The sequence below is a fragment of the Catharus ustulatus genome, chromosome 25 (assembly GCF_009819885.2).
Source record: "Catharus ustulatus isolate bCatUst1 chromosome 25, bCatUst1.pri.v2, whole genome shotgun sequence".
NCBI classification, from domain to species: Eukaryota; Metazoa; Chordata; class Aves; order Passeriformes; family Turdidae; genus Catharus; species Catharus ustulatus.
In genome coordinates, this window is record NC_046245.1 from 3,471,974 (window position 1) to 3,499,242 (window position 27,269).

The following is a 27,269-nucleotide window of genomic DNA, read 5'->3' on the forward strand; positions in this document are numbered from 1 at the left end:
TGGCCCTGGGGGTCCCCCCTTCCCTTCAGAAAGGAAGGGCCGAGTCCTTTGCTGCTGTTCCTTGCCCGAGTACCTCAGATCCTGACAAGATTCAGCAGGAATGTGATTTCCCCTGGGCTTCTGTGAGCGCTGGTTTGTAATTTGTGGATTAGCAGCACTTGGATGTAATTATTGCAGGGAATCGATTGTCTGTCACTGCGGGGAGCACTCGCACCCCTTATGGAAGCTTTAATTCATTTGCTCTTCCCTGAAAACCTCATCAGCTGTGGGAGATGTTGAGGCACGTTGTGGGAACAGCCAGATCCTCATCCTTTCCCTTTCCCTCTCCCCATCCAGCTCAGCCTCAACAACAAGCAGCTGTCGCAGATGCTGAAATCCACGGCCCCGGTGCAGGAGGAAGAGGAGGATCCGCTGGCTTATTATGAGAAACACACTTCCCAAATTGAGGCAAGACCTCTTGGCTTCCCAACAGCCCACAGCCCATAAATCCCACCTGGCTCCAGATGCCTCATGCCTGATTATTTTGCACCAGGAGCTGTCCCCCTTCCCATCCCCATGCTGGGACTGAGGGATGAGCAGCCCCCTGGACCATTCCCTTTTCTCCCTCATGGATCCCCCATTCCCACTTACCCCAGCCTGGGCTGCCTCTGCTCAGGGCACTTTGGAAGCTTTTAAACCAGTGCCTGACAATATTTGGATGCTGTGGAGTGGGAGAGAGGAGGGGAAGTCACAGCTGGATGTGGGAAGGAGGAGGAAAGCCCAGCAGGGCAGGAGCTGAGGGCTCTGCTTCCCGCAGATCGTGCGGCTGGACCGGAGCATGGAGCAGATCATCTTCCCCGTGCCTGGGATCTGTGAGTTCCTCACCAAGGAGACCAAGTACAGGCTCTTCACCACCACGGAGCAGGACGAGCAGGGCAGCAAAGTCAGCGACTTCTTTGACCAGTCCTCCTTCCTGCACAACGAGATGGAGTGGCAGAAGAAGCTGCGCAGTAAGAGCAAGGCAGAGCCCAACTGGGCCAAACTGGGGGACATTCCTGCTGGGAAAATGGGAAAGTTGCTGCTGCACACCTGGGAATGGCATGGCTGAGCTGGCCCTGCTCTGCAGAGCAGCACACACCCGGCACAGGGCAGGGAGTGAGGGCTGAAATCCCAGCCCTGCTGTCAGGGCAGTTTCTCCACAGCCCGAGGTGCACCTTGCTCACATTCCCTGGAATTCCAGAGGAGATGTTTTCCCTGGAAAGCCCCTTCCATAAGCCAGGGTCTTGTAGCTACAGATGGGAAATGAAACCTGTTTCTCTGCCCCACTGCAGATCTGCTCAGGGGTTTCCAGGGTGGAAATCCTGGCTGGAAATGCCAGGAGCTGAGTACAGAGTCACACTATGGATACTGGGATGCAGCTCAGGAGCAGTGTAGGAGCTGTGAGGGAGGACAGAACAAACCATTCCTGGGTGTCAGAGACCCAGATTCCAGGTTTCCAGAGGGCTGGGAAGCCAAGGAATGTGAGCTGAGCCACTTAGAAAGTGCACTCCTCTTCCAGGAGATGAGCAGGAATGTTTTCAAAACACTTCCTGAAGGGTTTGAAGGAGCTGGGAGGCTGGGTCAGTGTGGGGCCAGCAGCTGCAGAACCTACGGGGGTCTGGGAGGTGACACAGGGGGGTCCAGGGGGACACAGGGATGACACAGGGGGTTCAGGAGATCACAGAGGGTCTGGCCTCACACAGGGGGTCAGGAAGGGCACAGGGATGACACAGAGGGCACAAGGCAGGGGTCAAGAGTCAAGGGACATACCATCTAAATGCATCTTGGATAGTGGATTACAACAGGCTCACACAGGGGGTCAGGAAGGACACAGGGATGACACAGAGGACACAGGGATGTCACAGGGGGTTCAGGAGATCACAGAGGGCCTGGGCTGAAACAGGGGGTCAGAGAGGACAGAGGGATGACACAGAGGCTCTGAGATGACACAGAGGATCTGGGATGACACAGGAGCTCCAGGAGGGCACAGGGTGTCTGGGATAACACAGGGAGTTCAGGATGACACAGGGGGTCTGGAATGACACAGGGATGACACAGAGGGTCTGGGATGACACAGGGAGTCTGGAAGGACACAGGGATGTCACAGGGGGTCTGGGATGTCACAGGGTGTTCAGGAGATCACAGAGGGTCTGGGCTGACAGAGGAGGTTCAGAGAGGACACAGGGATGACACAGGGGGTCTGGAAGGACACAGGGATGTCACAGGGGATCTGGGATGACACAGGGGCTCCAGGAGGACCTGGTTGGCACGAGGCTGGCTGAGGTTTGTGTGTTGCCTCCTCTCCCCCCAGGCATGCCGCTGATGTACTGGTTCTCCCGCAGAATGACGCTCTGGGGAAGCATTTCCTTCAACCTGGCCGTCTTCATCAACATCATCATTGCTTTCTTCTACCCCTATGTGGAAGCCACTTCCATGGGTAAGTGCCCCAGCACCTGCTGCTCCTCGGGGTGGAAGGGAAAGGGATTTTCACATGCAGGAAAACTGGCACTGCCCTCATCCTTGGGCTCTTTTGGGTTCCTACAGCCCTTTCTGCTGGATGAAGGATAAATCAGGATTTCAGTTTCCAGCCCTGCCACCCCTTCCTTCCCTGGAAAACCTCTCTTCTCCTGGGCTGCCCTTCCCCTGTTTGTACAATGTGGGAAGAGTGATGAGATGGATACAAAGCCTCCATCACCTCCAGTGGTTCTAAGCTCTTGGATAAAAGATGTTAGAAAATGTATCAGTGAAAAGCACCGGAACCAACACAAACCTTCCCAGTGCAGCACCATCACTTCTGATAGAGCTCATTAGTGTGGGCAGCCTGGCAGCAGCAGTGCTTTAACACCCATGTGTTCCCCTTCCAGGAGTGCTGGATTCCCCCCTGATCTCCCTGCTCTTCTGGATCCTGATCTGCTTCTCCATCATGGCCCTGTTCACCAAGCGCTACGGGGTGAGGCCGCTGCTGGTGGCGCTGATCCTGCGCTCCATCTACTACCTGGGCATCGGGCTCACCCTCAACATCCTGGGAGCTCTCAATGTGAGTTTGCCACGTGCTGGGGGATCAGGAAGCTGTCCCACCTCCCCAGAGCACATCAAACCCCACTCCCTCCCCTTTCTGGCCGTCCCCAGCTGACTAACAAGATCGTGTTCGTGGTGAGCTTCGTGGGCAACCGAGGCACCTTCATCCGTGGCTACAAGGCCATGATCATGGATGTGGAGTTCCTGTACCACGTCGGCTACATCGTCACCAGTGTCCTGGGGCTCTTTGTGCACGAGCTCTTCTACAGCATCCTGGTAGGAGAAATTCAGGTGGTTGTGGCACAGGCAGCCTGGCTGCTGCTTTAGGAGCTGTGACACCTTCCAGGGGCTGATTGATAGCGCAGAGAACAATTCCCTGTGCTCTAATCTTTGCATGGGCTCAGCTTTCTGCCTCCTGACAGTATCTATTGCTGTCTCTCTGCTGGTCCTGGGCTGTATCTCTCCTTCTAATCTGCTTTATGTGTGCTTTATCTGGGTCAGCTGGGAGGCAACGTGAGCTGGCGAGGGCAGAGCCAGGGTACGTGTGGCCTATTCTTGGCTCCCCTGCTGTGCATAAGTCACTCCATTCTTCTCTGCTTCCCTTCAGCGAGCTGGGAAACTTAAAGGCTTTGTGAGAAAAGTTAGTCAAGGTCTGCTGAGCGATCCAAGATCTCAGGATAAAAGGGGATATAGATAGGCCAGGCATTATCAAGAGAAGCACCCTGCAGCATTTCTCTGCTCCTGGGTCCTTTCAGCTGTTTGACTTGATCTACCGTGAGGAGACCTTGTTTAATGTCATCAAAAGCGTGACGCGGAACGGGCGCTCCATCCTGCTGACAGCCCTGCTGGCCCTCATCCTCGTCTACCTCTTCTCCATCGTGGGCTTCCTCTTCCTGAAGGATGACTTCATCCTCGAGGTGGACCGGCTGCCGGACAGCAAAGCCAAAGGTTGGGCAGTGCTCGGGGTGCTGGGGCACTGGGGGAGCCTCCAAAACGTTTCAGGGAGATGGGAGCACTGGGTTTGGGGTCACAGAGGGGACAGTACACCTTTCAGGGACCCTCCCACACATCTCAGGGACACTCCCACACATCTCAGGGAGATGGGAGCACTGGGTTTGGGGTCACAGAGGGGACCCCACACATCTCAGGGAGATGGGAGCACTGGGTTTGGGGTCACAAGGGGACCCCACACATCTCAGGGAGATGGGAGCACTGGGTTTGGGGTCACAAGGGGACCCCACACATCTCAGGGACCCTCCCACACATCTCAAGGAGATGGGAGCACTGGGTTTGGGGTCACAAGGGGACCCCACACATCTCAGGGACCCTCCCACACATTTCAGGGAGATGGGAGCACTGGGTTTGGGGTCACAGAGGGGACCCCACACATCTCAGGGACCCTCCCACACATCTCAGGGAGATGGGAGCACTGGGTTTGGGGCCACAGAGGGGACCCCACACCTTTCAGGGACCCTCCCACACATCTCAGGGAGATGGGAGCACTGGGTTTGGGGCCACAGAGGGGACAGCACGCAGCAGGGTTTGGGGTTAGTGGTGGCAGAGAAGGGAGCACAGAGCTACAAATGAAGGGTCAGCACTGTGGGGTCTCAACTCTGAGAAAAAGCTTCAGGGCCTGGAAAAACTAGAATAGGAGGAAACTTGTTCCCAAAGAAGTTTGGCACCTTCCTGGGAGCCCATGGCAGTGGTTTGCTGGGGAGAGGTGCTGCTCTCACAGGGCTGGGCCCTCCTCCTTGCAGATGATCCCTTGGGGATGCAGAGGAACGTGGAGACCTTCATGGAGTCGTGCAGCAGTGACAAAATCAGCTGCTCTGCTGCACCCACTGCCTTGGAAGGTAAGAGAGCCCCACGGAAATGCCAGCTCTGTGTGGCAGGGTGGATTTGAGGAGAATCCAGCTTTTCCAAGGTAGAAACTAAATCCACTTCCTGAGATGTATTGGGCAAGAGGCCTGAGAATTTTGCACTGACCCTGCCATTAAAAAATATTGGGGTGGATTCATTTAATCAGAAAGGAGGTGGGAGCAGCGTTTGGCTGCTGGAGGAGCTGCTGGGATGTTGCTGGCTGGGACATCACAACAGGCAGCTGCTCCTGTGTCACTGTCACTGCAGCTGGAGCCATCCCACAGCCAGGCTCTGCCTGTGCTCTGAGCCCTGGCTCTGCTCTCCTCCCCAGAAGCTGACCCAGAGCAGTGGGAACGTGCCTGTGACACTCTGCTCATGTGCATTGTCACCGTCCTCAACCACGGCCTGCGCAACGGTGGCGGCGTGGGGGACATCCTGAGGAAACCCTCCAAGGATGTGAGTGGGGACACACCTGGCACCTTTCTTCTGCCAAACCCTGCTGCAATCACTGCTGGGAGCTGTGACACATCCAGCTCCATCCCTCACGTTCTCCTCCTGCCCTGGTGCCTCAGCTGTGCCACAGGGCTGGGGTGGCGGGGGCAGAGCTGTGCCAGACACTCAATCCTCCCTCTCATCCATGACAGGAGTCCCTGTTCCCTGCTCGAGTTGTCTACGACCTCCTCTTCTTCTTCATTGTCATTATCATCGTCCTCAACCTCATCTTTGGGGTCATTATTGACACCTTTGCTGATCTGAGGAGTGAGAAACAGAAGAAGGAAGAGATCCTGAAGACCACCTGTTTTATTTGTGGTGAGCACTGGGAATACAGGAATTGTCCCAAAGCTCTTCCTCCCTTCACAGGTTGGGGGAAGGCAAAGAATTTCAGCTGGATTCTGGTTTTTATTTATTACTGCAAAACTTGAATCTGTTCAGCGAGGGGTCACTGCACTGGGAGGGGTTTAAACAAGGACACAGCTGGAGGGAAATTCTCGGTGTTGTTCCTCACCCTGCTAATGAGGTGTTAAACTAAAACCACATTGTGGGGTCCTTGTCATTGTGCATCTCACTGCCAAGACCTTCCCTTGGCCAGTGGGGAAAAAAAGCAGCATATCACTGGAGAAATATAATAGAGAAAATGCTCTGAAACCCTTTCAGTCAGCAGTAGGCATTACAAAAAAAAAAAAAATAGAAAACCCCAGAAAATGTCTGTGCTTCTTCCCTTAAAGATCCTCTGGGTTTGTTTTGCTGGGCAGAGGCAGAGCCAGCAGGAAATGGGAAGGAATTGTTCCCTGTGAGGGAGGTGAGGCCCTGGCACAGGTGCTCAGAGAAGCTGTGGCTGCTCCTGGATCCCTGGAAATGTCCAAGGCCAGGCTGGACAGGGCTTGGAGCAATCTGGGACAGGGGAAAGTGTCCTTGCCCATGGCAGGGGGTGGAAGATCCCTTCCAACCCATTCCATGATTCTGTGATTTTAAACAGAAGTCTCCTGCTGGGTTGTTGTCCCCTGGTTTGGATGTTTATGTGCTAAATGCCAACTAATTATTAAAATCATTTGAATGTCACCTTTGGGAGGGGATGCACTGAGTTTCCTTCCATGTGTTTGCTGCTCACTCACCTCCTCCTCCACCCTCCCCTGTTTTTCCCAGGGCTGGAAAGGGACAAATTTGACAACAAGACCGTGTCCTTTGAGGAGCACATCAAATATGAGCACAACATGTGGAACTACCTGTACTTCATCGTGCTGGTGAGGGTGAAGAACAAGACTGACTACACGGGCCCCGAGAGCTACGTGGCACAGATGATCAAGGTACACAGATGATCAAGGCACAGGTGCCCTCAGGGGGTACAGGTGCCCTCAGGGCAGCTCCTTGGCTCTCCCAGCCTGCCTGGGATCAAGGAACAAGGGGCTGGGCAAGGAAAAACAGCTCTGGGAAGTCCTTTTGGAAAATATTGCCTGAGTTGGTCCTTTGCTGGTCTGTTTGAGGGTTTGTTCTGTGAGTTGAAAGGTTGTAACAAGCAGGGAGTGCAGCTTCCAAGGGGGTTTTGAGGCAAGGGAGGGAAAGGAAAGCAAGGAAAGAAAAATTTCTGCACCCGAGCCCAACCTAGAAATGGACCACACGTGGAAAACTTGCAGATTTTTGCAAACAGAATTTCTTTAATCCCTAAGCACAGGGAGGCTGCCTGTTAAACCCCATCTTTTCTCCTCCTCTCTGACCCCTCACCCCAATTCCCCTTGTCCTGCCCACATTCCCAGAACAAGAACCTGGACTGGTTCCCCCGGATGCGAGCCATGTCTCTGGTCAGCAATGAAGGGGAAGGGGAGCAGAACGAGATCCGCAATCTGCAGGACAAACTCAACACCACCATGAAGCTCGTGTCCCACCTCACCTCCCAGCTGAATGAGCTGAAGGAACAGGTATGGGAAATCCTTCCCAAAATAGCCACTGAGGGCAGGGAGTGGGAGGCAGCACAATACAAGCACAGGGCTCCTGCAGCTCTTTTTTGGGGGAATTGGGGACACTCGCGACACGTGGGTTTGGGTAGTGCCTCATGAGCTCTGAGTTTGCTGGCAGAGGCTCAAAGCAGCTCAGTCAGACACTTGGGAAGCACATCCAAGAGCAGGAGGGCCTGGAATTGCCTCAGCGTGTCCTTGTTGGAATTGCAGATGACGGAGCAGCGGAAGCGCAGGCAGAGGATGGGGTTTGTGGATGTCCAGAACACCATGAACCACTGAGACAGCTCCAGCCAGCGAGGGACTGCACCTGTGCCAGCTGAGGCTGCTCCTCCCTGGGCTCCAGGCATGGATTGTCACTGCCTGGGGACAGTGGAGCACATGGAAAGGGCTCCCTTAGAGCAATTCCAGGAGCAGGGACTGGCCCGAGTCCTCCCCACACCTGGGCCCAGGTGCTTTTCTAACGCCCTCGTAGGAAGATAAACCATGCAGGACTTTCATTCCTCATTGCAATAACTCTTTATTTTGCAACTGTGGAGGGTTGTATCTCTATCTCCATGTGCTCCAGCCCCTCAGCTGTGGGGTGAGTAGCTGTAGGGCCGCACTATTTAACTTATTCCGAGTGCCACTTGTCCCTGTGGGTGTTGCCAAGCAGCCCTCGTTATCTGCTGTGCCTGCTCCACGCTGACCCCTCTCCATTTACACAATTCTCTTCATCCCGTGGTGCAGTAAAGAGCAGCTGAACTCAAGGAGGTGGATTTAATTTAATTAACTCACCAGATGAGGAGCTGAGCTTGTCCTAGTGGGAACTAAAAGTCTTTTGCCTTCTGTGGACCAAGGATCTTTGGGCAGCAGTAGTAGGAGCCTGCAGGTTTACAGGAGTTCACTGTGAAGGGGTGTCCTGTGTTTTAGTTTCATCTCTGGTGTCATGTTTTACTTTTTTTTTTTTAATTTTTTTTTTTTAGTTGTTACCGTTGTTACTTAAGAACTGAAGTGTAAATTGCCTTAACTAAATTAAATACAGAATCATGTTATAATAAAAACTTCAACGTGGTAAAGAAAGTCCTGTGCCCTCTGGTGTGTGGTGGGGCTGTGGAACAGAAGCACAGACCAAACCCAGGAGCAGAACTCAAAGCAGGGCTGCACCCAAGGTACTCCCCAGCCCCAGGTGTTGAACATCCCCTGCCATGAAGAGCCACCAGCAGCACCAGCCTTGGTTCCTGGAGCTCTGGACCAGAGCCTGCTGCAGTTTGAAATTCTTTCACTGCCTGCCAGGAAATCACTGCTGAAAGCCATAAAGAGGAGCAGCTGTTGGTGCTGTGCAGCCCTGGCACAGCTCTGCTGCAGACACTCATCCTTCCCAAGCCAGCCCCAGCTCCAAGCTCCAGAACAGACACTGCTGAAAGCAGTAAAGCTCTAAAAAGGAGTAAAAAAGCCCATAACAGTGAAGTTGCAGAGCACTTGAAATGTGTTTATGGCCTCATCTAGCAGCATGTCATTTGATGCTGCCTTCACCCTCAGCTCTGCACTAACCCACACATCCCTCTCCTCAGGCTGGGGGATCTGCACAGAGCTGGCTCCTCCAGCAGCAGCTGATTAAAATCTCAATTAAACTCGTGCAGTGCTCCACTGTCACCATGGCAAAGTCACCCTCCGTCCTCTGTCTCCTCTGAAGGAAAATAAATGTGATGATTAAAGTTCTCCCTCCCTGCACTGCCCTGCTCCCTGGGCTAACACACAAACACAAGCACAGAGAGGTTTTTTCACATCCTCTCTGTTCTCTTCACAAGAACATTTAAAGCTGCACCTCCTCCCTCTGGGCAGCTCCTGCTTGTTCCATTTTTTGAGATACAAAAGGCCAGGTCTGACACCACAAAGTTCCCTTCCCTCCATTGCTCCAGCATGGATGTGTTAAGCTCTGCCCCAGATTCTCTGCAGAAAAAAAGGAGGCACTAAAAATGAAGAATGTACAGTGTAGAGCTGAACAAAAATGCTGTTGCTAAGAGGAATAAGTGGTTTTATTCATCATGGCAACACACAGAGCTTCAGGGATATGTACAGTGGAGAAGCTGAGAGCTGGGCCCTCACTTTGAGTCCTCCTCGGGTTTCTTGGCAGAGAACTTTTCCCGCAGTCTTTTCCACGTCCCTTTTTTCATGTCTTCCATCTGTTTCAGAATGTCTGCAAAAGGAGAAGGGAGACAGAGAGGAGGCCAGAGGAAGATAAGCAGGAAAGCAGAGGAATGAAACCCTCTTAAAACAGCTCTGCCTTCCATCTAATTTCCTTTCCTGACTTTTCATCTTAATGAATTTTCATTCCAGGCCCGAGGCGAGGTTGGTTTCCCTTCCAATCAATGCAGGGAGTCTCTTATCACCAACAACTGATACCCAGTTTCCACACACTGCAATCAAAGTTAGGAACTGGAGCAGAACAAAACTGCTCTGGCTCCCAGCTCTGCCCTTCATGAAGGATGTGCTGAGACATTTCTGGTTGGGGCACCGGCTCTTCCCAAGGTCTGACACACCAGGAACATGAAGGGAATTGGAAATGGAATTGGAAATGGTGGAGGAGCAGCTGAGCTCAGTGTTGGGGTGATGTAGCAAACATGTTCCTTCCACACAGATCCTGCTGAGACCCTACAGCCTTTGCAAACCCTCTGTTGCTCCTGACACTACAAAATCCAACTGATTCTTCACCCCAATATACTGAGTTACCCCTCAGCTGAATTATTCCTGAGCTCACTCCTCACCCAACACCTTCACAGAATTTCAGTGCTCTCCAGCCTCAGGGGCTGAGGGATGCAAGGGAGCACCCCAAAGATCAGAATTCCCTTTCCCCCTGCCCTGCCCTCTCAGACCCAGCAGTACCTGTGGCCAGGATCATCCTGCAATCCTCCAATGTCACCCCAGTGAAGGTGGTGTCCTTCAGGCGTGGGTACTTCCCAGGAGAGTAGGAAAAGGAGAGAGAAAGACAAAAAAGTCACTTGTAGTGTCACCAGCTGGCACAGCCTGTGTTTCCAGCTGGCATTCTGTTCCTCCACACCAAGAACCAGGTGTGGAGCTGGGTGAGCACAGGCACTGCTGCATCCACCCCTGAGCTGTCCCAGGAATGCTGCCACCCCCAGGAATGCTGCAGCAGGATTGGTGGCTCCCCCCAAAGAGAGGGGCAGTGATCAGTGCCACAGCTCTCACCTTGTTCTTGTAGAAGTTGGTGTGGATCCTATGTAAGCTCTCGTACATTTGGTCACAGGCCTCAGGGTCAGAGATCTGCAGGGGACACAAGTCTGGTTTACACCTCCAGGGGACACAAGTCTGGTTTTACACCTCCACAGCAAAACCCCTCCTTGTTCCAAGGGGCAATGGCCATGGAAGAGCAGCTCAGAATTCCCAGTGCACTGCTGGATTCTGTCCATCTGCTGTCCTGCTCCATATCCCTGCAGCTTGGCCTGCAGGAATAACAACACTGGGATTTCCAAGATGGATCTGAAACTCTGCAGCAGTGAGATGTGACAGTGAATACACAGCCACAGAGAGCATCACTGGCTGGTGCTCTGAAACCCTGCTGTGAGGCCACTTCTGTCACCTGCCTCATTGTAGGGAATCACACAGGACAAGGGGCCAGGCTGGACCTTAGAAACTCCCTGCAGGAGTCTAAAAATATCCTGTCATTGATGAGGGAAATCAACACAAATGACAGGGAACAGCTTGAAGGGTAACTGGATTTCTATTTCTATTTCTATTTCTATTTCAGTTGGAAGATCCGGCTCATCCCCAACCTGTGCCAGGTGTCTCTGCTGGCACAGCCCCTGCTCAGCTGCTTTTCCAGCCCACAATGTTTTCCCTGCTTTTTTTTTGTGGTGCACTGAGCCCAGCTCACCCCAGAACTCAATGTTGCTGCTCCATGAATGGCTAAAACAGGTCAAGAGTAAAAATAACATCAACAGAAAGGGGTCAGGATGAAGCAGGAAGAGTAAGGCAAAGCTCTCTTTGTTCAGCAGGGCTGCAGGAGAGAGGACACAGGGACAGCCACATCTCCCTGCAGGTGATGCCCAACACCCCCTGCCAAGGCTCCAGCAGGTCCAGCCATTAAAAGGGTAGCACAAACATCATCCCTTCCCTGGAAATCCAGCAAATCTCATCCCATCAGATGGCTAAAGAGGCCTGGTGCCTCTGGCTCCCCTCTCAGAAGCTCCTCCTGTCTCCTGCCAGCACATTCAGCCTCTCCACACAGAAACTGCCACCACTGCTGCAGGCATCAATTCAGATTTCCAGGATCAGTGGCAGCTTTGGGATCTTGGAGCCAAGTGGTGCAAGACATTAAGCTGTCCTGAGCATATGGAAAAGCAATAAAACCCTTCCCAAAATGCCTGCTGCAGACTATTCTGGTCACCAGTACAGGATTAGGAGCCTATAATGGCCCCTTGAGGTGGAAAACGCATCTCTGGAACAATGTTTTTATGCTAAGAAAGGGCACATTTGCATTCTGCAGCAACACCTCCGTGCCTGGGAAGGTCTGCAGCCAAGTCAGCCATCAGATTCCCTAATTTATTTCAGCAGCAAAGCCTAAACTCCAACAGAATTACAGCTGGAGGCGGAATTCAATTGTACAACCGCTGCATTCCATCAGTGTCAGGCAGTGCTGCAGCATCCCAGCATCCCACCCTGGAGCTGAGGAGATCACAGGAACTACCTGGATTGCAGCACAGCTGGAATTCCCAAACCTCCACACCCCACTCCCATAACCACAGGAATGGGGGTGCCCAAAATACATCGTGTAAAGAGTGCAGGAACTGGGTGTGAACCAGGATAAAACAGCTGTCCTGGGTACAAACCAGGTGTGCTGAGTATAAACCATTTGTTCAGGGCATCAACCAGGTGTCCTGAGCACAAATTATCCTGGGCATAAACCAGGTGTCCTGGGCACAAAACCCAATGTCCTGGGTACAAATTATCCTGGGCACCAACCAGGTGTCCTGGGCACAAATTATCCTGGGCATAAAACCCAGTGTCCTGGGCATAAACCAGGTGTCCTGGGCACAAAACCCAATGTCCTGGGTACAAATTATCCTGGGCACCAACCAGGTGTCCTGGGCACAAATTATCCTGGGCATAAAACCCAGTGTCCTGGGCATAAACCAGGTGTCCTGGGCACAAAACCCAATGTCCTGGGTACAAATTATCCTGGGCACCAACCAGGTGTCCTGGGCACAAATTATCCTGGGCATAAAACCCAGTGTCCTGGGCATAAACCAGGTGTCCTGGGCACAAAACCCAATGTCCTGGGCACAAAATAGGTGTCCTGGGTACAAATTATCCTGGGCATAAAACCCAGTGTCCTGGGCACAAAACAGGTGTCCTGGGTATACAAGTTATCCTGAGGACCAACCAGGTGTCCTGGGCACAAAACCCAGTGTCCTGAGCATAAATTATCCTGGGTACAAACCCGGTGTCCTGGGTACCAACCATTTGTCCCAGGTGTCCCGGGTTTTATCCCGGGCTTCCCAGGATCTGTGCTCCAAAGGCTGCCGAGCGCTCGCACACTCCTCAGGAGGAGCCGGGGACAGCAGGACTCCATCACCCCTGGGGTTCCCGTTCCCTCCCAGCTCAGGATGTCCTAAAATTCCATGAATGCCCAGGGAGATCTGAGGCAGAGCCGCGTGTGAGCCCCAACCCCGTGCTCCGACCCCGACCCCTCAGAGCCCCCTCAGGGCCACCTTCGAGCCCCCTCAGATTCACCTTACAGCCATCTCAGAATCACCTCAGGGCCACCTCAGAGCCCCCTCGGATGCCCTCAGAGCCCCCTCAAAGCCACCGCCGGGCCGCTCCCCGCGCCCTCCCAGGCCGGCACCGCCGGGATTCCGCCTTCCCGCCCCTCACCGGGGTGTTCTCGCCCTCACGGAAGGCCTGCGCCACCCGCTGCCGCAGGACCGGGCCCAGGTCCCGCTGCCATTTGCTGTTCTCCACCGGCCACTCCTCGCAGAGCCGCAGGAAGCGCCGGTAGCGGCTGGCGGCCATGGCGCCGGGTCACGTGCGCCGCTCACGTGGCGCCTCCGCCGGGTCACGTGGGGCGCGGCGGGGCGGGAACGCCTGAGGGGAGAGAGAGCTCTGCCGGGGGCGGCGGGTCCGAACTGTGCCCGATCCCCCCAGAATGGGAACGCCTGAGGGGAGAGAGAGCCCTGCTGGGGGCGGCGGGTCCGAACTGTGCCCGATCCCCACAGGGCGGGAATGCCTGAGGGGGCAAAGCACTGCCAAGGGCAGCGGGTCCCGAACTGTGCCCGATCCCCTCAGAATGGGAACGCCTGAGGGGAGAGAGAGCCCTGCTGGGGGCGGCGGGTCCGAACTGTGCCCGATCCCCCACAGGGCGGGAATGCCTGAGGGGAGAGAGAGCTCTGCTGGGGGCGGCGGGTTCCGAACTGTGCCCGATCCCCTCCATAATGGGATTGCCTGAGGGGAGAGAGCCCTGCCAGGGGCGGCGGGTCCCGAACTGCGCTCGATCTCCAGCACGAGTGCCGCACCTCTGGGGATGGGGATTCCAACATTGCCCTGGGCAGCCTCTTCCAAAGCCTCACCTCCCTTTTCGTGAGGAAATTCCAACCTGAATCTCCCCTCGCTCAGCTTGGGGTCTTTTTCTCTTGTCATGTCCCTTCGGAGTAGAACCCGACCTCCGCTGGCTGTCCCCTCCTGTCAGGGAGTTGTGCAGAGCCAGAAATTCCCCCTGAGCCTGCTTTTCTCCAGGCTGAGCCCCTTTCTGAGCTCACTCAGCCACTCCTGGGGCTCCAGACCCTTCCCCAGCTCCCCCAGTCACTCCTCACAGGATTTAGGATGGTTTGAGTTGAAGGGACCTTAAATCCCATCCCATCCCACCCCTGCCATGGTCAGGGACACCTCTCACTATCCCAGGTTGCTCCAAGCCCTGTCCAACCTGGCCTGGGACACTTCCAAGGATGCGGCAGCCACACTGTGCAGGTGTATGAGGGGTAAAAAGGGAGGAAAAATATAGAAAATAATTTTTCTAATTATTCAACCAACAAGTTGTTTTCTGTGCAGCAATGAAAAGCCCAACGAGGAGCTCTGGCTGTGCTGTCATACCACTCCTTGTCCCACCTTGTCCTGCTGGGCACCCTGAGGATGCTCAGGCTCTGCACAAACTCACCCACAAAGCCACAAAATCTTATCACAGACTTCTGATGTGAGTCAGGACAACCCCTGGCTCAATCTCTACTGAAATCGTGTGTTTGTGGCTTTTTTTTTTACAATTTGTGGTCAAGCAAAAACCCAACACAGAACAAGAGTCTTCCCAGGTGGACTCTGGGCCAAGCAAAATACACAGCTGGGCCAGATGTCTTAAATTTTCCAGCTATAAATTGGAGAAACTCCCCAGCTTTCTGCTGTAAATCCAAGTGAAGCGTCTCCCTTGGGATCTGGTGTTTAAACCTGTGGCAATAACAGGTTTTAAAAATTACAGGCTTAAACAAAGGATAATGTACCTCAAGGATGCTCAGGAGGGGAAAAATAGATGGACAGCAGTGGGAGTTACTTCTACAATTTTATTTATATCCCCACTCCCCGGTAGTGGAGTTCTGGAGCTCCATTCCTTGTGCAAGGACTTCTCCTTCAGATTTCCCACACCATGCAGGAAGGAATTATATTTGTTCCATCATAATAATAAAATCAGTCCACAAAAGCTGTAAACATTATTTGTAGAGTCTTTTGTTACCGCCTCCTTCAAACACACACGCACAGACACACACACATACACACACACAGTATTTGTATCAAAGAATTTCTGGGTGACCTTTGACGTCCAGTCTTTGACTCAGTCTCACAAATTTTTTTTTTCTTTTTCTTCTTGTATTTTTTTTAAGCAAAAAATCCCTTGATGTGAATGTTTTTTTGTGGCTGGTACCTGACAGAGTCATCGCATTCCCATGCTTCCAGCCCCAGTGAAGCCTTTTTCCTAGAAAATCCGTGGAAAATCCCCTGGTATAACCCCAGAGGGATGTTAAAGCTTGAAGAGTTGCAGCTCTTGGTCTGAAACATGCACAGAGAATCCCAACCAGGGCGCTGGGAATGTTGGAGGGTGTTTTTCCCTCCCACCTGAGCAGGAAGGGAAGCTCCAAAGGGAAGCTCCATCTGTTCATTCCTGCCCCAAACCCGCTCGGCTGCGGGGCGAGCAGCTCCTGGTTTATCATTAAGACTCTTCCCAAGTAATGCTTTCTTTGGCTCACAAATAAATCAAGGACAGCAGTAAAACCAGAAAGGAAAAATAAATCTTCTGATGGATGGCAGAGAGAGCAGATTCTTCCAGCTCTCTGCTTTCCACGCTTCAGTTCAGTGACGGCACACGGAAGATTTTCAGCACTTCCCGATTTATCCGCGCTAATTCCACGCCGCATCCAGCAGCCAGAGGGTCCCACACAGCTGACCCCAGGCGGGATTTTCAGGGCTATCAGTACTAGGAAATCCAGGCCGTTTCACAGAAATTCTCACTTCCCTTCTGACAGGCTCTGAAGGATTTTAATCAGGTTCTCCATGCCGAAAATGTAGCCGTGGTCAGGCCCGTCATACAGGGTGGAGCTGGGGTTGCTCTTGGAGCCTTTGAAGGTGGTGTGGGCAAAGTCTATCATCCTCACATCCACCCTGAAGGGGTTCGTGCCGTGAGTTTTGTGCTCCTGCCCGTCGTAAATGATGAGGAGGGAGCTGGAGTAGAACCTGTAGGAGCTTTGCTTCCTGATCACAGCCAGCAGGGCCTTGAGGCGCAGGATGATGGGCTCCAGCAGCTCCGTGCGCAGCTGGTTCCCGGTGCACAGGAACTGCCGCAGGGTCTGCCGGAACCCCTCTGGGGACAGCTTCCTCCCAAAGTATTTGTCTCTGCACAGGAAATGCCCGGTGTCTGCCTGGTAAACCTGCAAGGGAAGAGAGGATGGCTCAGGTTGCAATCCAGGATGTGACCAAGAGGATGTATTCTATCACCACTGCTGAAACCAGGGAGAATATCCCTGGGAGATATCTCCTGTTAATGGGCCAGCTGTTAAACCAGGCAGGGCAGTGATCCTGATCTCTCTGTGAGATATCTCCTGTTAATGGGCCAGCTGTTAAACCAGGCAGGGCAGTGATCCTTATCTCCCTGGGAGAGATCTCCTGTTAATGGGCCAGCTGTTAAACCAGGCAGGGCAGTGATCCTGATCTCTCTGTGAGATATCTCCTGTTAATGGGCTAGCTGTTAAACCAGGCGGGGCAGTGATCCTTAGCTCATTGGGAGATATCTTCTGTTAATGGGCCAGCTGTTAAACCAGGTGGGGCAGTGATCCTTATCTCCCTGGGAGAGATCTTCTGTTAATGGGCTAGCTGTTAAACCAGGCAGGGCAGTGATCCTTATCTCCCTGGGAGATATCTTCTGTTAATGGGCCAGCTGTTAAAACCAAGTGAGGCAGTGTTCTTTATCTTTTCCACAACCTATCCTTTCTCCAGGAGAAATCTCCTGCTAATGGACATTGAGTCCCACTGTGTGACTGATAAAATTACATCATCCTATTGGAGATGCTCCAGCCAGGGGGAGGAGTGGAGCCTTTCCTACCTAGATAAAAACTGAGATTTGGAACACCAAGGCAGCCCTTACCCACTGGTTTCCAAAGGAAAACTGGGCCTTTTACACATCCCCACTGGACCTTTGGAGGAAAACTGCACCTTGTACAGGAGCACTGCTCCAGCAGAACCACATCTGTCACTGCAGGAGGATGCAGCCACCATGGAATGGGACTGCTGCCAACACCCTGCCTGACTGACGGGTGTCAGGTTGGATTCTCTGTCAGCATTTTGGGTTTGTTCTTTGTAGTACTGTATTTCTATTTTAATTTTCCTAGTAAAGAACTGTTATTCCTATTCCCATATCTTTTCCTGAGAGCCCCTTAATTTCAAAATTGTAATTTGGAGGGAGGGGGTTTACATTCTCCACTTCAAAGAGAGGCTCCTGCCTTTCTCAGCAGACACCTGTCTTTCAGACTAGGACAGAGGAATAATCCATAAAATCAGAATATCCCTTGGCTGCAAGGGATTCTTGAATGGTGCTTTAAGATTTCAGGCTTTATATTTTTCAAATGCTGCGCTGCATTAGTGCATAACTCTAAACTTCACATGAAGTGTTAACAGCTTTGGTAGTTAACACTTGACACTGGCACACACAATTCCTCTGGGCCTGGAACCCAAGGACACCCTACAGCCTCAGGCCCTGAAAAGTATAAACAGAAGTGAATTGGGGAGGAGCAAACTGGGGGAATGTGACTTCATTACCTGGAGCTGTAATTGGAGAATTAACCCCTGAAATGCAAATAGACCAAACTTGTATCTGTCTGAAAAACTCAGCACCATGGGAAGCTTTCACTGCTCAAGGTGAATCTATTGAAGGCCTTTAATAAATCCTCACTTTATTCTCTTAACTCTGTCTAGCCTCTGTTCTAGGCAGTCACTCCAAGGCATCACTGTGACCACTAAAGTTCAACTCTGCCCTTAGGAAGAGATCAGAAAACAACATAGGTTTTAACTTTGTATATATTGCTTTATATTCTATTCTAACTCTCAAATTATCCTTCAGGCAGGGTTTTGAAATCTGCTTGAGATTAGTGAGTGAGGGAAACGCTTGGGTTTCCAGGAGAAGGGATGGGGATTTCCAGCAGGAGAAATTTAGTCCAAAATGAAGCCTGGCTCTCACAGCTCCAAGATTGGGTGGCTCAGTGAAAGTAATGTGGTGGTTTTGGGGTTTTTGGTGCAGCAGCCAAGAGCTGAGCAGGAATCTTTGTGTAAAAGCAGTGTCTCAGATGGGGTGAGGGGTTCCAGCTGCTCACACTGTGGCAGTGGCACAGAGAAAGGGGACCCCTCTCTGACAGCACCCAGAGCCAAGTGGCCACTTTTTACAGTTTGGAGCGGGGGAAGGGAATAAAACTCCTTCAATTCACACCAGCCAGGAACCCCTGGGAATTCCAGCTTGGTTCCAAGTGAGAGGAATGAGGGATTTGTCTTTCCAAACAAGCTGTGGGTCTGCTGGTAGATAAAACCAGCACTGAGAGATAAAACAATGGGAAGGATTTCACTGATTGATTAATGGAAAAAATATTGGTAAACTGTAGGGTTTGGTGATAAATGAAATTGGATATTGAAAGATGAAAGAAGCAATGGGGCTAAACCATGAATTCTGTAAGAATTAAAAATTAAAAGGGAGGGTTGTACATTAGAGGGGAATCTCAGGTATCAGTTGTTTGGGAAGTCTGTGCCTCTCAAGTACCTCAGCAATGGGGAAAGAGAGAGGGAAATGCAGATGGGAAATTGGGATAAAAAGGAGGCTGAGTGCTCCAAAAATCTGAGAGACCCCAGGGGATGCCCCATGGCCTCTCCCTTTATCAGAATAAATCAAAAGGACTCCTCTGTCTCCTTTTTGGACGTGAACCTGTGGTGTTTGTGGATTCATTTTCCTGACACAAGGGAGGATCCAAGGGGGGAAGCAGCACAGGGGGGATGGAGGCGTTACCTGCATGCCGCAGATGCGCACGCCCAGCGATGCCGAGGTGCTCTGCTCACACTTCTTGATGTGCCGAGCTTTCTTCTCCTCCGAGGCGTCATCCCCGTGCTGCCGAGTGCCCATCTTCAGGTCCAGGATGCAGGGATAGCTGCACTTGGACACCACATTCTCCAGCAGGAGAAACTCTGAGCGTGACTTAAGGAAAACCCAATACTTTGAAATTCTAATTGAAAGAGGCCTTAAATCAAAGCAACTGCTGACACTCTCCAGAACAGCTCACGACTGTAACGAGACTTTCTGAGCCAATTTCTCCAACGTGTCATTGCTATGGGCCTCTCGCTGCCAATTCCAGTTAATTTACTGTACTACAGCCCTACCAATTAAAGCCCCAACAGCTCCATTCTCCAGTGGCACCGCAGCCCGGGGCTGTCACTCCGACACCTTCCCCGGTGCCAAGCTGGCTCCGGTGGGTGGGGGAAGTTGTTAAACTCTATTACTCACATGACTGGTGGGTAATGAAGTGTAATAGGAAAATAAAAGGCGAGGCAGCTGCTAATTCCTGTATAGTTGTGTTTTTAAATGTATGCCAAGGGGATCTTTGACTTCTGCTGAGAACTCTTTATGGGAAATGGTTTTTGGTTTTTTTTCCTTTTTTTAACAGTGAGAGAAGATAACAGAAATATTCCTTCTTTTCCTAGAGTGTGTGCAGAGGAGGGGATGCATCCCCCTGCAATAAACCCTGCACTGAATTCCAGCTGTTACCAGGCCTGCGCTGGAGGGAAGAGCAGCAAGGATACGATGGAGTTTGTTCTCGTTGTGCTTGGAGGACATGCGGTTCAGGTGCTGCCGGTGGCAGTGCAGCCCCCAGGGGTTGTAGCTCTTCCTTTCTGCCTGCTTCCCATTTGCATCTTCCAAAAGGGAATCTGTGTGGTACTGAAGGTCTGTCCTCAAAAGCATCTTCCCAGGGCAGCTAGACAAAGCACACAAAGGGACACATTGGGTTTTTGAGCTCCAGAGGAGAATATTCCCTTCCCTCATTTATTTCTTTTTTTTTCTGTAGAGCTTCAAACTTGATAAGGTGGATTTTCAGGGACTCTCAAAGGAACAATATTGATCATGTCCAACCTGCAGAGATCTTTTGTTACTCCATAACAGTAATTTTCAGAAAGCCAGCTACTGCTGCCTGCCAATACTTTTATAAATTCTAATTTAAAGTGTGCTGGCTCCCTTGAAAAGCCATTCACAGCCCCAGCTGCCAGGGATCTCTATTTATCCACCTAATGGGCACAGCACAGGCAAATGGTCCAACAATGGGAATGATTCCCAATTTGGAGGGGCTGGCTCCAAGGAAGGAGGGAGGGAAGGAGTGATGAGGAGATCTGTTCTCCTTGGGGGTCATTCCTTGGTCTCACACATCCCAATCCAGCACTCCCAGCACTGCAAAGGCAGGGACAGAACAGCTTCAGTGCCAGGGCTGCTCTGAACCAGTTTGGGATGAAGGATGTCCTGCAAAAAATCTCTGGGAGCACTGGGAGCCTTCCTGGGATGGGATGGGATGGGATGGGATGGGATGGGATGGCATGGCATGGCATGGCATGGCATGGCATGGCATGGCATGGCATGGCATGGCATGGCATGGCATGGCATGGGATAATTTGGGATGGGACTGAAGCCCCTCTGTTGCCAGCAAAGGGATGTTCCATGCTCAGTGACTGTTCTCCCATGGCCTCTCCTCTCCTGGAGCATGCTGTGCTCCAAGGAATGGGGTTTAAAGCAGAATTTGAGGCACAGATTTGAGCAAGAACATCCCAGATCCACCCCACTCCATCCCTACACCAGGGAAGAGCAGAACCACACACACAGGGCTTGGCTCTGAACCACACACACAGGGCTTGGTTCTGATCTTCACCTTGGCTGGGCCCTGCTTTTGCCCTAAACCCACAGTTGGGCCACCAAACCATCCCAAACCTGTCCCAAACCCATCCCAAACCATCTCAAACCCATCCAAACCTGTCTCAAACCATTCCAAGCCCATCCCAAACCATCCCAAGCCCATCCAAACCTATCCCAAACCCATCCCAAACCATCTCAAACCCATCCAAACCCATCCCAAACCATCCCAACCCATCCCAAACCATCTCAAACCCATCCAAACCTGTCTCAAACCATCCCAAGCCCATCCCAAACCATTCCAAACCTATCCCAAACCATCCTAAACCATCCCAAATCATCCCAAGCCCATTCAAACCAGTCCAAAACCCATTCTAAACCATCCCAAACCTATCCCAAACCATCCCAACCCATCCCAAACCCGTCCCAACCTGTCCCAACCCATCCCAAACCATCCCAAATCATCCCAAACCATCTCAAACCCATACAAACCTGTCTCAAACCATCCCAAACCCATCCCAAACCATCCCAAGCGCATCCCAAACCCATCCCAAACCCATCCCAACCCATCCCAAACCCATCCCAAGCCCATCCCAAACCCATCCCAAACCCATCCCAACCCATCCCAAATCCATCCTAACCCATCCCAAACCCATCCCAACCCATCCCAAACCCATCCCAAGCCCATCCCAACCCATCCCAACCCATCCCAAATCCATCCTAACCCATCCCAAACCCATCCCAAACCATCCCAAACCCATCCAAACCATCCCAACCCATCCCAACCCACCCCCACCCCACCCAAGTGGCCAATGGCAGCCGGGAGGATTGCAGGACTGCCAGTCCCTCACCTGTCCTTGAAGCTCTTGGTGACCTGGGTGTGGCTCCACTTGCATTTGTGCCACAGGGTGACCGCGGGGTCGCCCCCGGCGCTGTCGGGCTGGCCCAGGCTGGGGCTGGCAATCAGGGTCAGGTTGCCCAGGCTGTCCTTCTTGAGGTGCACAGACACAATGCCTGCACAGGGGGAAAACAAATGAGACAGAGATGAGCCCCTGGGGTATCACAGAGGCCAGGCCACCACCTTGTGTTCTTTACTTTTACTGATCCCACTCTGATTTCAGGCCCAATAAAACATCATTAGGTGAGGCCCTGGGAAATACTCTCAGGATTTTCAAGTGTCCCCCCTCTGGAGTTTGAAACCTGCCCTCTCTGAACCCCCCATTCCTCTGTCCCCCACCCCTCTGAGCTCTGCAGTGCCCTGGGTGACCCAGAAAAGCCCCCTGCTCCAGATCAGGGGCTCCTAGCTTATTTATCACAAGGGATTTAAGAGCTTTTTAAAGCCAGCACGAGGCTGGAAACACTTTTCATTGGCAGGAAGCAAAGGGAGGGTTGGGGACAAGGCATTTTCCAAGGACACCCAGCGTGCCAACTGCTTCTTTGATTTGGGAGCAGGGCAGGGATGTGGCACTGCTGCCACTCATTGTCCTGCTCGTGTCCTTCCCCCAGCACCAAGAACCAGCACCCAGACACCCCACGGGGGGCTGGACAGTCACACACCCCGTGTTTGTGCATGACAGAGACCAGAGGTTATTTTTTTCCACCCTGAGTGCTTAAAACACCGTTCTGCATTTGAACATCGCGATTTTCCCCGTCTCTGACAGGAATCACAGGGCTCAAATGCCAGCCAGTCTAGCACGGATTTAGCCCAAGGCGAGCCCGTCCCTGGCACGGGGCTGGCTGTGTGCTCGTCTCAAGTGACAGCGCAGGAATGCCACGGCTGACACTGCCTCGGGCTCTGACCTTTCTGGGAAAGGCTGATAACGCCATCCCACCGCCTGAGCCTCCCCACGCTCCTTCCTCGAGCACAGCTCGAAGCTGCACCACGGGAAGTTTAGGTTAAACATCAGAAAAAAAAAAAATTTGCTGAAAGAGTGATGGGCATTGAAATTTTTTATCCAGGGAGGTGGTGGAGTCACCGTCCCCAGAGGGGTTTGAAAAGAGCCAGGACGTGGCACTCAGTGCCAGGGTTTAGCTGATGAGGAGGAGTCAGGACAGAGGTTGGACTTGGTGATCTCAAAAGTTTTTTTCCAAGCCGGTTCATTCTGTGATTTGGGGCTCAGGGGGGCTGCCAGCAACCAGAGAGGACAGGGGGCAGGGACAGAGCAGGGGGACCAGCCAGAGCAGCACTGGAGAGAGCCCAGCTGGGGATACAGGGAGCTGGGCTGGATCCAGATGTGCCATGGGGTCTGCTGGGCTGGATCCAGATGTGCCCAGGGGTTTGCTGGGCATGTGGGGAGTTGGATCCAGCTGTGCCCAGGGGTTTGCTGGGCATGTGGGGAGCTGGGCTGGATCCATCCATGCCCAGGACACCCTCACCAGATCTGCTGGGCATGTGGGAGGTGATCTCAGCAGCTCAACAAACAGTTCTGCTCTCCCAAGCAGAGGTGCCAAAGCAAACAAACGTGCAAAGCCCCTTCTCTCCATTTCAAGGCCGGTTCCAGGCAGCAAACACCGAGCAGAGCCTTTGCCTCCTGTGCCTGCCGGGTTCTGCTGCCTCAGGGGGGTTTCCCCACCTGAAGTGTCCCTGCAGCCACCCCCACTGCAGGACCCATCCCTCCCTGGGTCCTGCACCCCAAAACTTTGGGTTTGGACGTTTTTCCCTCACCACAAGTTGCTGCTCCCTCCTGCTGTTCAATCAGCATTACTGTGACCAGGCTGGGTTAAAGGGGCTGACTTTGCACAGAAATGGGGGGAAATCTACCCAGGCTGCTCTGCCAAGGGAGCTGAGGGGGGGAAAAGGAATATTTTTAGCCCTCCCAGCCCTCTGCTGTGAGCTCAGGGAGTTCCACCTTCCTCAGGCTCCAGCATTGCCTTTTCCCTGAGACCCATTCTTAAAAAATCCATATTTCTGAGAGCAAACAAATCTCCTCTCAGCCTGGATGACTGCTTCACATTTTCAGGGGATGTAGGCATGGAAAAAAAGAAGAAAAAAAAAAGCCAGTCTTTGCCTAAATCAAAGCCTTTTTCATTTTAAAAAGTCACAGGGAGGCGACCAGAGCCCTCGACTGCAAACACCATAACCTTAAAAACTGTCCCAGTTCCTGCCTGCAATCAGCAGGGCTGTGCTCATTTGCATAGTGCTGACGGGCTGGCCCCAAAAAACTTATATATAGCGTGGAAGTAAGAGTTGTTAAATATCAGCCATTAATATGAAAATTAATGGGGAGATTTTCAAAGGCGAGAACAGAGCGTTAAATTGGAAGGGAATGTGATCCTCTCCCTCCTCCCAGCTGGAAATTCAATCTTCAAAAAAGCTACAGCTCAGCCTGAAAAGTGCTTTTTGTTTCCTGGGGGGATTCCACGGGGGTTTGCAGGTGTCCTGCCATGACCTGTGTGTGGCAGACAAGCCCCAGAGCTCCAGAGCCTTGGGGTGGTGTCTGTGCTGCCTTTGGGGTCACTGACACCCCAATCCCCCTCCTGCCAGCACCAGCGAGGAGCCAGGGGGTATTTCTGGGTGCTGTCACCATGCTGGTGGCATCTCAGCAGGTTTCACTCTGTAACTCTGCCCTCGTGGGTTTATTTTTGTGTTTACAAGCGCATTCATCTCCCACCGAGGGCGCTGGGAACCTGAGCAGGACTGGGCTGGAAAACAAACCCAGCATCCCCTTGTGAACTCAACACAAGGCAGGGCCTTCAAAAGGAAATAAAAATTGGTCCCAAGGTCACCAAACTGCCTGATATGGGTGAGGCAAGCAGGAAAAGCCACGGGCTCGGGGTGAGGCTTGAATGATATTTGATCCCCATTGTGGAGAATGTCACCAATGTCACCATTACATAATGGTCCCAGGGCTGTTCCCACAGCCCAGAAATAGAGATTAGGTACATGGGTACGTGTGAATGGGGGATGGAGCCACCACGATCATCCCCCTGGTCGCTCAATCCCCTCACAGGAAATTGTTCCACCTCTTGAATTGCCTGGCAGCAGGGCTGGCACTGCCAGGACAGGAATAAACCCGTGAGCCCAGTGCCAGACTGGAGAATTGCTTTTCAATTACCCCTCATCATAAAACTCTCTGGGATTGGAAACAGGAGAGGGAAAGACAAAGAGATTTGAATAACCAGGGCAGCCCTGGACTGGTTAAACTGGGATTGTTTAACAGCTTTATCAGCTGCACTGCAGCACCCAGCTCCTGCCAGAGGAAACTTTTCTCCCTTAAGCATCTTTTTAATATTGTCCCATAAATCTGCAGAGGCCCCTGACTTCCTGGGAAAGGGAGAATTGGGCTGGAAGAGCGTTGGAGCCGTGGCTGACTGAGCTCTTTGCTGCAACGCTGAAGGACCAGGAGATATTTTAAGTTTTTACGTGACAACCAAGCTTCTCGCCTCCCCCAAAAACCAGGGTCAGGAGCTTTATGAGCAGCACAAGTCTGGCAGTAAAAGCACAAAATACCGAAAGAATAAGAAAGAGAAGGGAGGGAGGATGTCTTAAAAAAAACACCAGCGCTGCTTTCCAGGGGTTGGCAATGTAGAAAATCTGTGCCTGGAGAGGTGGGGATGATTTTTAGGAAGGTGAGAGGTCCAGAGCTGCCCTTACCTTTGTACTGAGGTGTGAACTGCCTCATGGCCAGCGGCAGCGACTCGTAGAAGCTCAGCTCCTGCGACACCAGCGGCTTGCAGATGGTGTGCTCGTCGTAGGTCAGCATGCTGGTGTGGCCGCCCACCTGGTGCACGAAGGGCTGCAGCAGCACAGCCCTGCCCTCGCCAGGGCTCTGCCCCACCATGGTGCCCCAAACAACCCTGGGGGCTCCTGCAGCAGCTGGGCACCTCCGGCTGGGAGGGGCAGTGCCAGCACACTGCTCACCCACTCTGCTGTTTGCCCCACGCTGGGTTTTCACCGGTGGAATCTGGAAAATAGAGGGAATTAAGGAGTTAAAGGAGAAGGGACGCCCAGCAGCTGGGTGGGGTGAGAGCTGGCAGTGCCCAGGGCTGGCAGGGAGCCCCAGGCTGACACAGAGCCCAGGGCAGCCCCAATTCCCTTGGGTGGGGACGAGAGATGGAGATCAGAGGAGCTGGGAGTTCACTCAGTGATGTCAAGGATCGGGGATTCCTCGGACAGGTTATTAGCACACTGCACTGATGCTGTGTTTGTCCCACACCCGTGTCAGGATGGTCCCAGGCCTTCCCTGGGACATTCCCTGCGCTGCTATAAATCCCCTGCGCTGTTATAAATCCCCTACAAGCCCCCAGGCACTCCCTTGCCCTGCGGGTGGGGTGAGCAACAACTTCTGCACCTTCTAAAAAGCCTCAGTTTGGACATTCCCTGTCATTTAACACAAGCAACAATTTCTGCACCTTCTAAAAAACCTCAGTTTGGACATTCCCTGCTATTTAACACAAACCACAATTTCTGCACCTTACAAAAAAGCTCAGTTTGGACATTCCTTGTCATTTAACAGGAGCAACAATTTCTGCACCGTCTACAAAACCTCAGTTTGGGACATTCCCTGTCATTTAACACAAACAACAATTTCTGCACCTTACAAAAAACCTCGGTTTGGGACATTCCCTGTCATTTAACACCGGGACAGCAGCAGGAACATTTCCTCCCCAGGGTGACGGGCACACCCAGGGGGATGTGGATGTGGATGTGTCACAGCTGGGTTCACTCCCAGCAATGGATCCACTCCTGATTTCAGGAATTCCTCCTTGACTCTGCCAGCAGCAATGCAGGAAAATCACAGAGCACATCACGGAGCATCCCCAGCAGCAGCACCCACCAGCACCTGCTCCTTCCCCCATTCCTCACAGGAAACCCATGGATGGCTCTGGGACATCAGGGACTGAATCCCACGGGCACCAGGACAACAAAAAGGAGCTGATGTTGGTGCTGGAGATGGACACTCCACATCCCAGACTCATAGGGATGGAACAAAATTATTAAAATCATCATTTGAGGATGGGTCCATGGCAGCACAGGCCCTTTCTCCTGATTCTCCAGCACAACCTGGGGAGCTTTGCACCCAGATTTGCCCCAGCAGAACCCCAGTGCAGGGGTCAGTGATGCCTTTGCAAGATCCAGTTCTGCCAGAAAAGCCTCCAGGATGTGAGAACTCCACCCCTGGGGCCAGGACACCGCACAGGGGTGGTGGCACCTCCTGGAGGCACCCGGAGCTTCACAGGTGAGCAGGAACTGAGCCAGCACTGCCTCGGAGCAAATTCCCCACCCTGCAGGAAGGATCCAGAGCTCAGGAGCTGCACTCGATGATGCCTCGGGGTCCCTCCCAGCTCGGGATATTCTGTGATGCTCAGATCTCCCCTTCCCTGCTGGGATGAGCCCCCAGGGGAGCAGCTCCTGGCTCAGGTCCGGCTGTGTTTCCCACCTGGAGCAGTGGGATGGAGCGGGCTGGAGGCAGGGAAGAGCCGCTCCCACCTCCTTCATCTCCCCCAGGGTGGGGTTTTCCCCCTCTCATCATTCCTCTTCGGACAGGAATTAATTCCTGCTCTGCAATTACCTGTCCTGGAGG

At 52.7% G+C, this 27,269-nt stretch overlaps 3 protein-coding genes across 3 annotated transcripts in view; 1 reads left to right on the forward strand and 2 right to left on the reverse strand.

The window, feature by feature from the left end:
* ITPR3 (inositol 1,4,5-trisphosphate receptor type 3) overlaps window positions 1-8,365 on the forward strand; it is a 40,031-nt gene extending 31,666 nt beyond the window's left edge. The window contains 12 exon segments of the mRNA XM_033080187.1: window positions 337-447; window positions 797-989; window positions 2,330-2,455; window positions 2,883-3,055; window positions 3,148-3,312; window positions 3,792-3,984; window positions 4,794-4,889; window positions 5,228-5,352; window positions 5,541-5,706; window positions 6,541-6,701; window positions 7,149-7,310; window positions 7,560-8,365. Coding sequence (XP_032936078.1) covers window positions 337-447; window positions 797-989; window positions 2,330-2,455; window positions 2,883-3,055; window positions 3,148-3,312; window positions 3,792-3,984; window positions 4,794-4,889; window positions 5,228-5,352; window positions 5,541-5,706; window positions 6,541-6,701; window positions 7,149-7,310; window positions 7,560-7,628 — 1,740 coding nt within the window. The 3' untranslated portion in view covers window positions 7,629-8,365.
* A 981-nt stretch (window positions 8,366-9,346) lies between these two features.
* On the reverse strand, window positions 9,347-13,389 carry LOC117007204 (ubiquinol-cytochrome-c reductase complex assembly factor 2). The gene is made up of 4 exons (XM_033080186.2): window positions 13,221-13,389; window positions 10,536-10,610; window positions 10,212-10,281; window positions 9,347-9,525 (listed from the first exon to the last, which is right to left on the reverse strand). The coding sequence occupies exons 1-4, from the start codon at window positions 13,356-13,358 to the stop codon at window positions 9,431-9,433; spliced, it is 378 nt and encodes a 125-aa protein (XP_032936077.1). The 5' UTR covers window positions 13,359-13,389; the 3' UTR covers window positions 9,347-9,430.
* Window positions 13,390-15,014: 1,625 nt separating this feature from the next.
* On the reverse strand, window positions 15,015-25,544 carry IP6K3 (inositol hexakisphosphate kinase 3). Its single transcript, XM_033080226.1, has 5 exons — window positions 25,340-25,544; window positions 21,597-21,759; window positions 19,653-19,825; window positions 18,865-19,040; window positions 15,015-16,249 (listed from the first exon to the last, which is right to left on the reverse strand). Exons 1-5 carry the CDS (start codon window positions 25,524-25,526, stop codon window positions 15,830-15,832), a joined length of 1,119 nt encoding a protein of 372 aa, XP_032936117.1. The 5' UTR covers window positions 25,527-25,544; the 3' UTR covers window positions 15,015-15,829.
* Window positions 25,545-27,269: the final 1,725 nt, after the last annotated feature.

Excerpts from the sequence above, each read along its gene's own strand:
- LOC117007204 (XM_033080186.2), bottom strand. The coding sequence starts at position 13,358 with ATGGCCGCCAGCCGCTACCGGCGCTTCCTGCGGCTCTGCGAGGAGTGG. Across the intron at positions 10,611-13,220 it reads GTGAGGGCGAGAACACCCCG|ATCTCTGACCCTGAGGCCTG; the intron begins GTGAGGGGCGGG and ends TGTCCCCTGCAG. Across the intron at positions 9,526-10,211 it reads CAGGATGATCCTGGCCACAG|ACATTCTGAAACAGATGGAA; the intron begins GTACTGCTGGGT and ends CTCCTTTTGCAG.
- IP6K3 (XM_033080226.1), bottom strand. The coding sequence starts at position 25,526 with ATGGTGGGGCAGAGCCCTGGCGAGGGCAGGGCTGTGCTGCTGCAGCCC. Across the intron at positions 19,041-19,652 it reads CAACGAGAACAAACTCCATC|AGTTTCTCCTGCTGGAGAAT; the intron begins GTATCCTTGCTG and ends AGTCACGCTCAG. Across the intron at positions 16,250-18,864 it reads TGCGCATCTGCGGCATGCAG|GTTTACCAGGCAGACACCGG; the intron begins GTAACGCCTCCA and ends CTTCCCTTGCAG.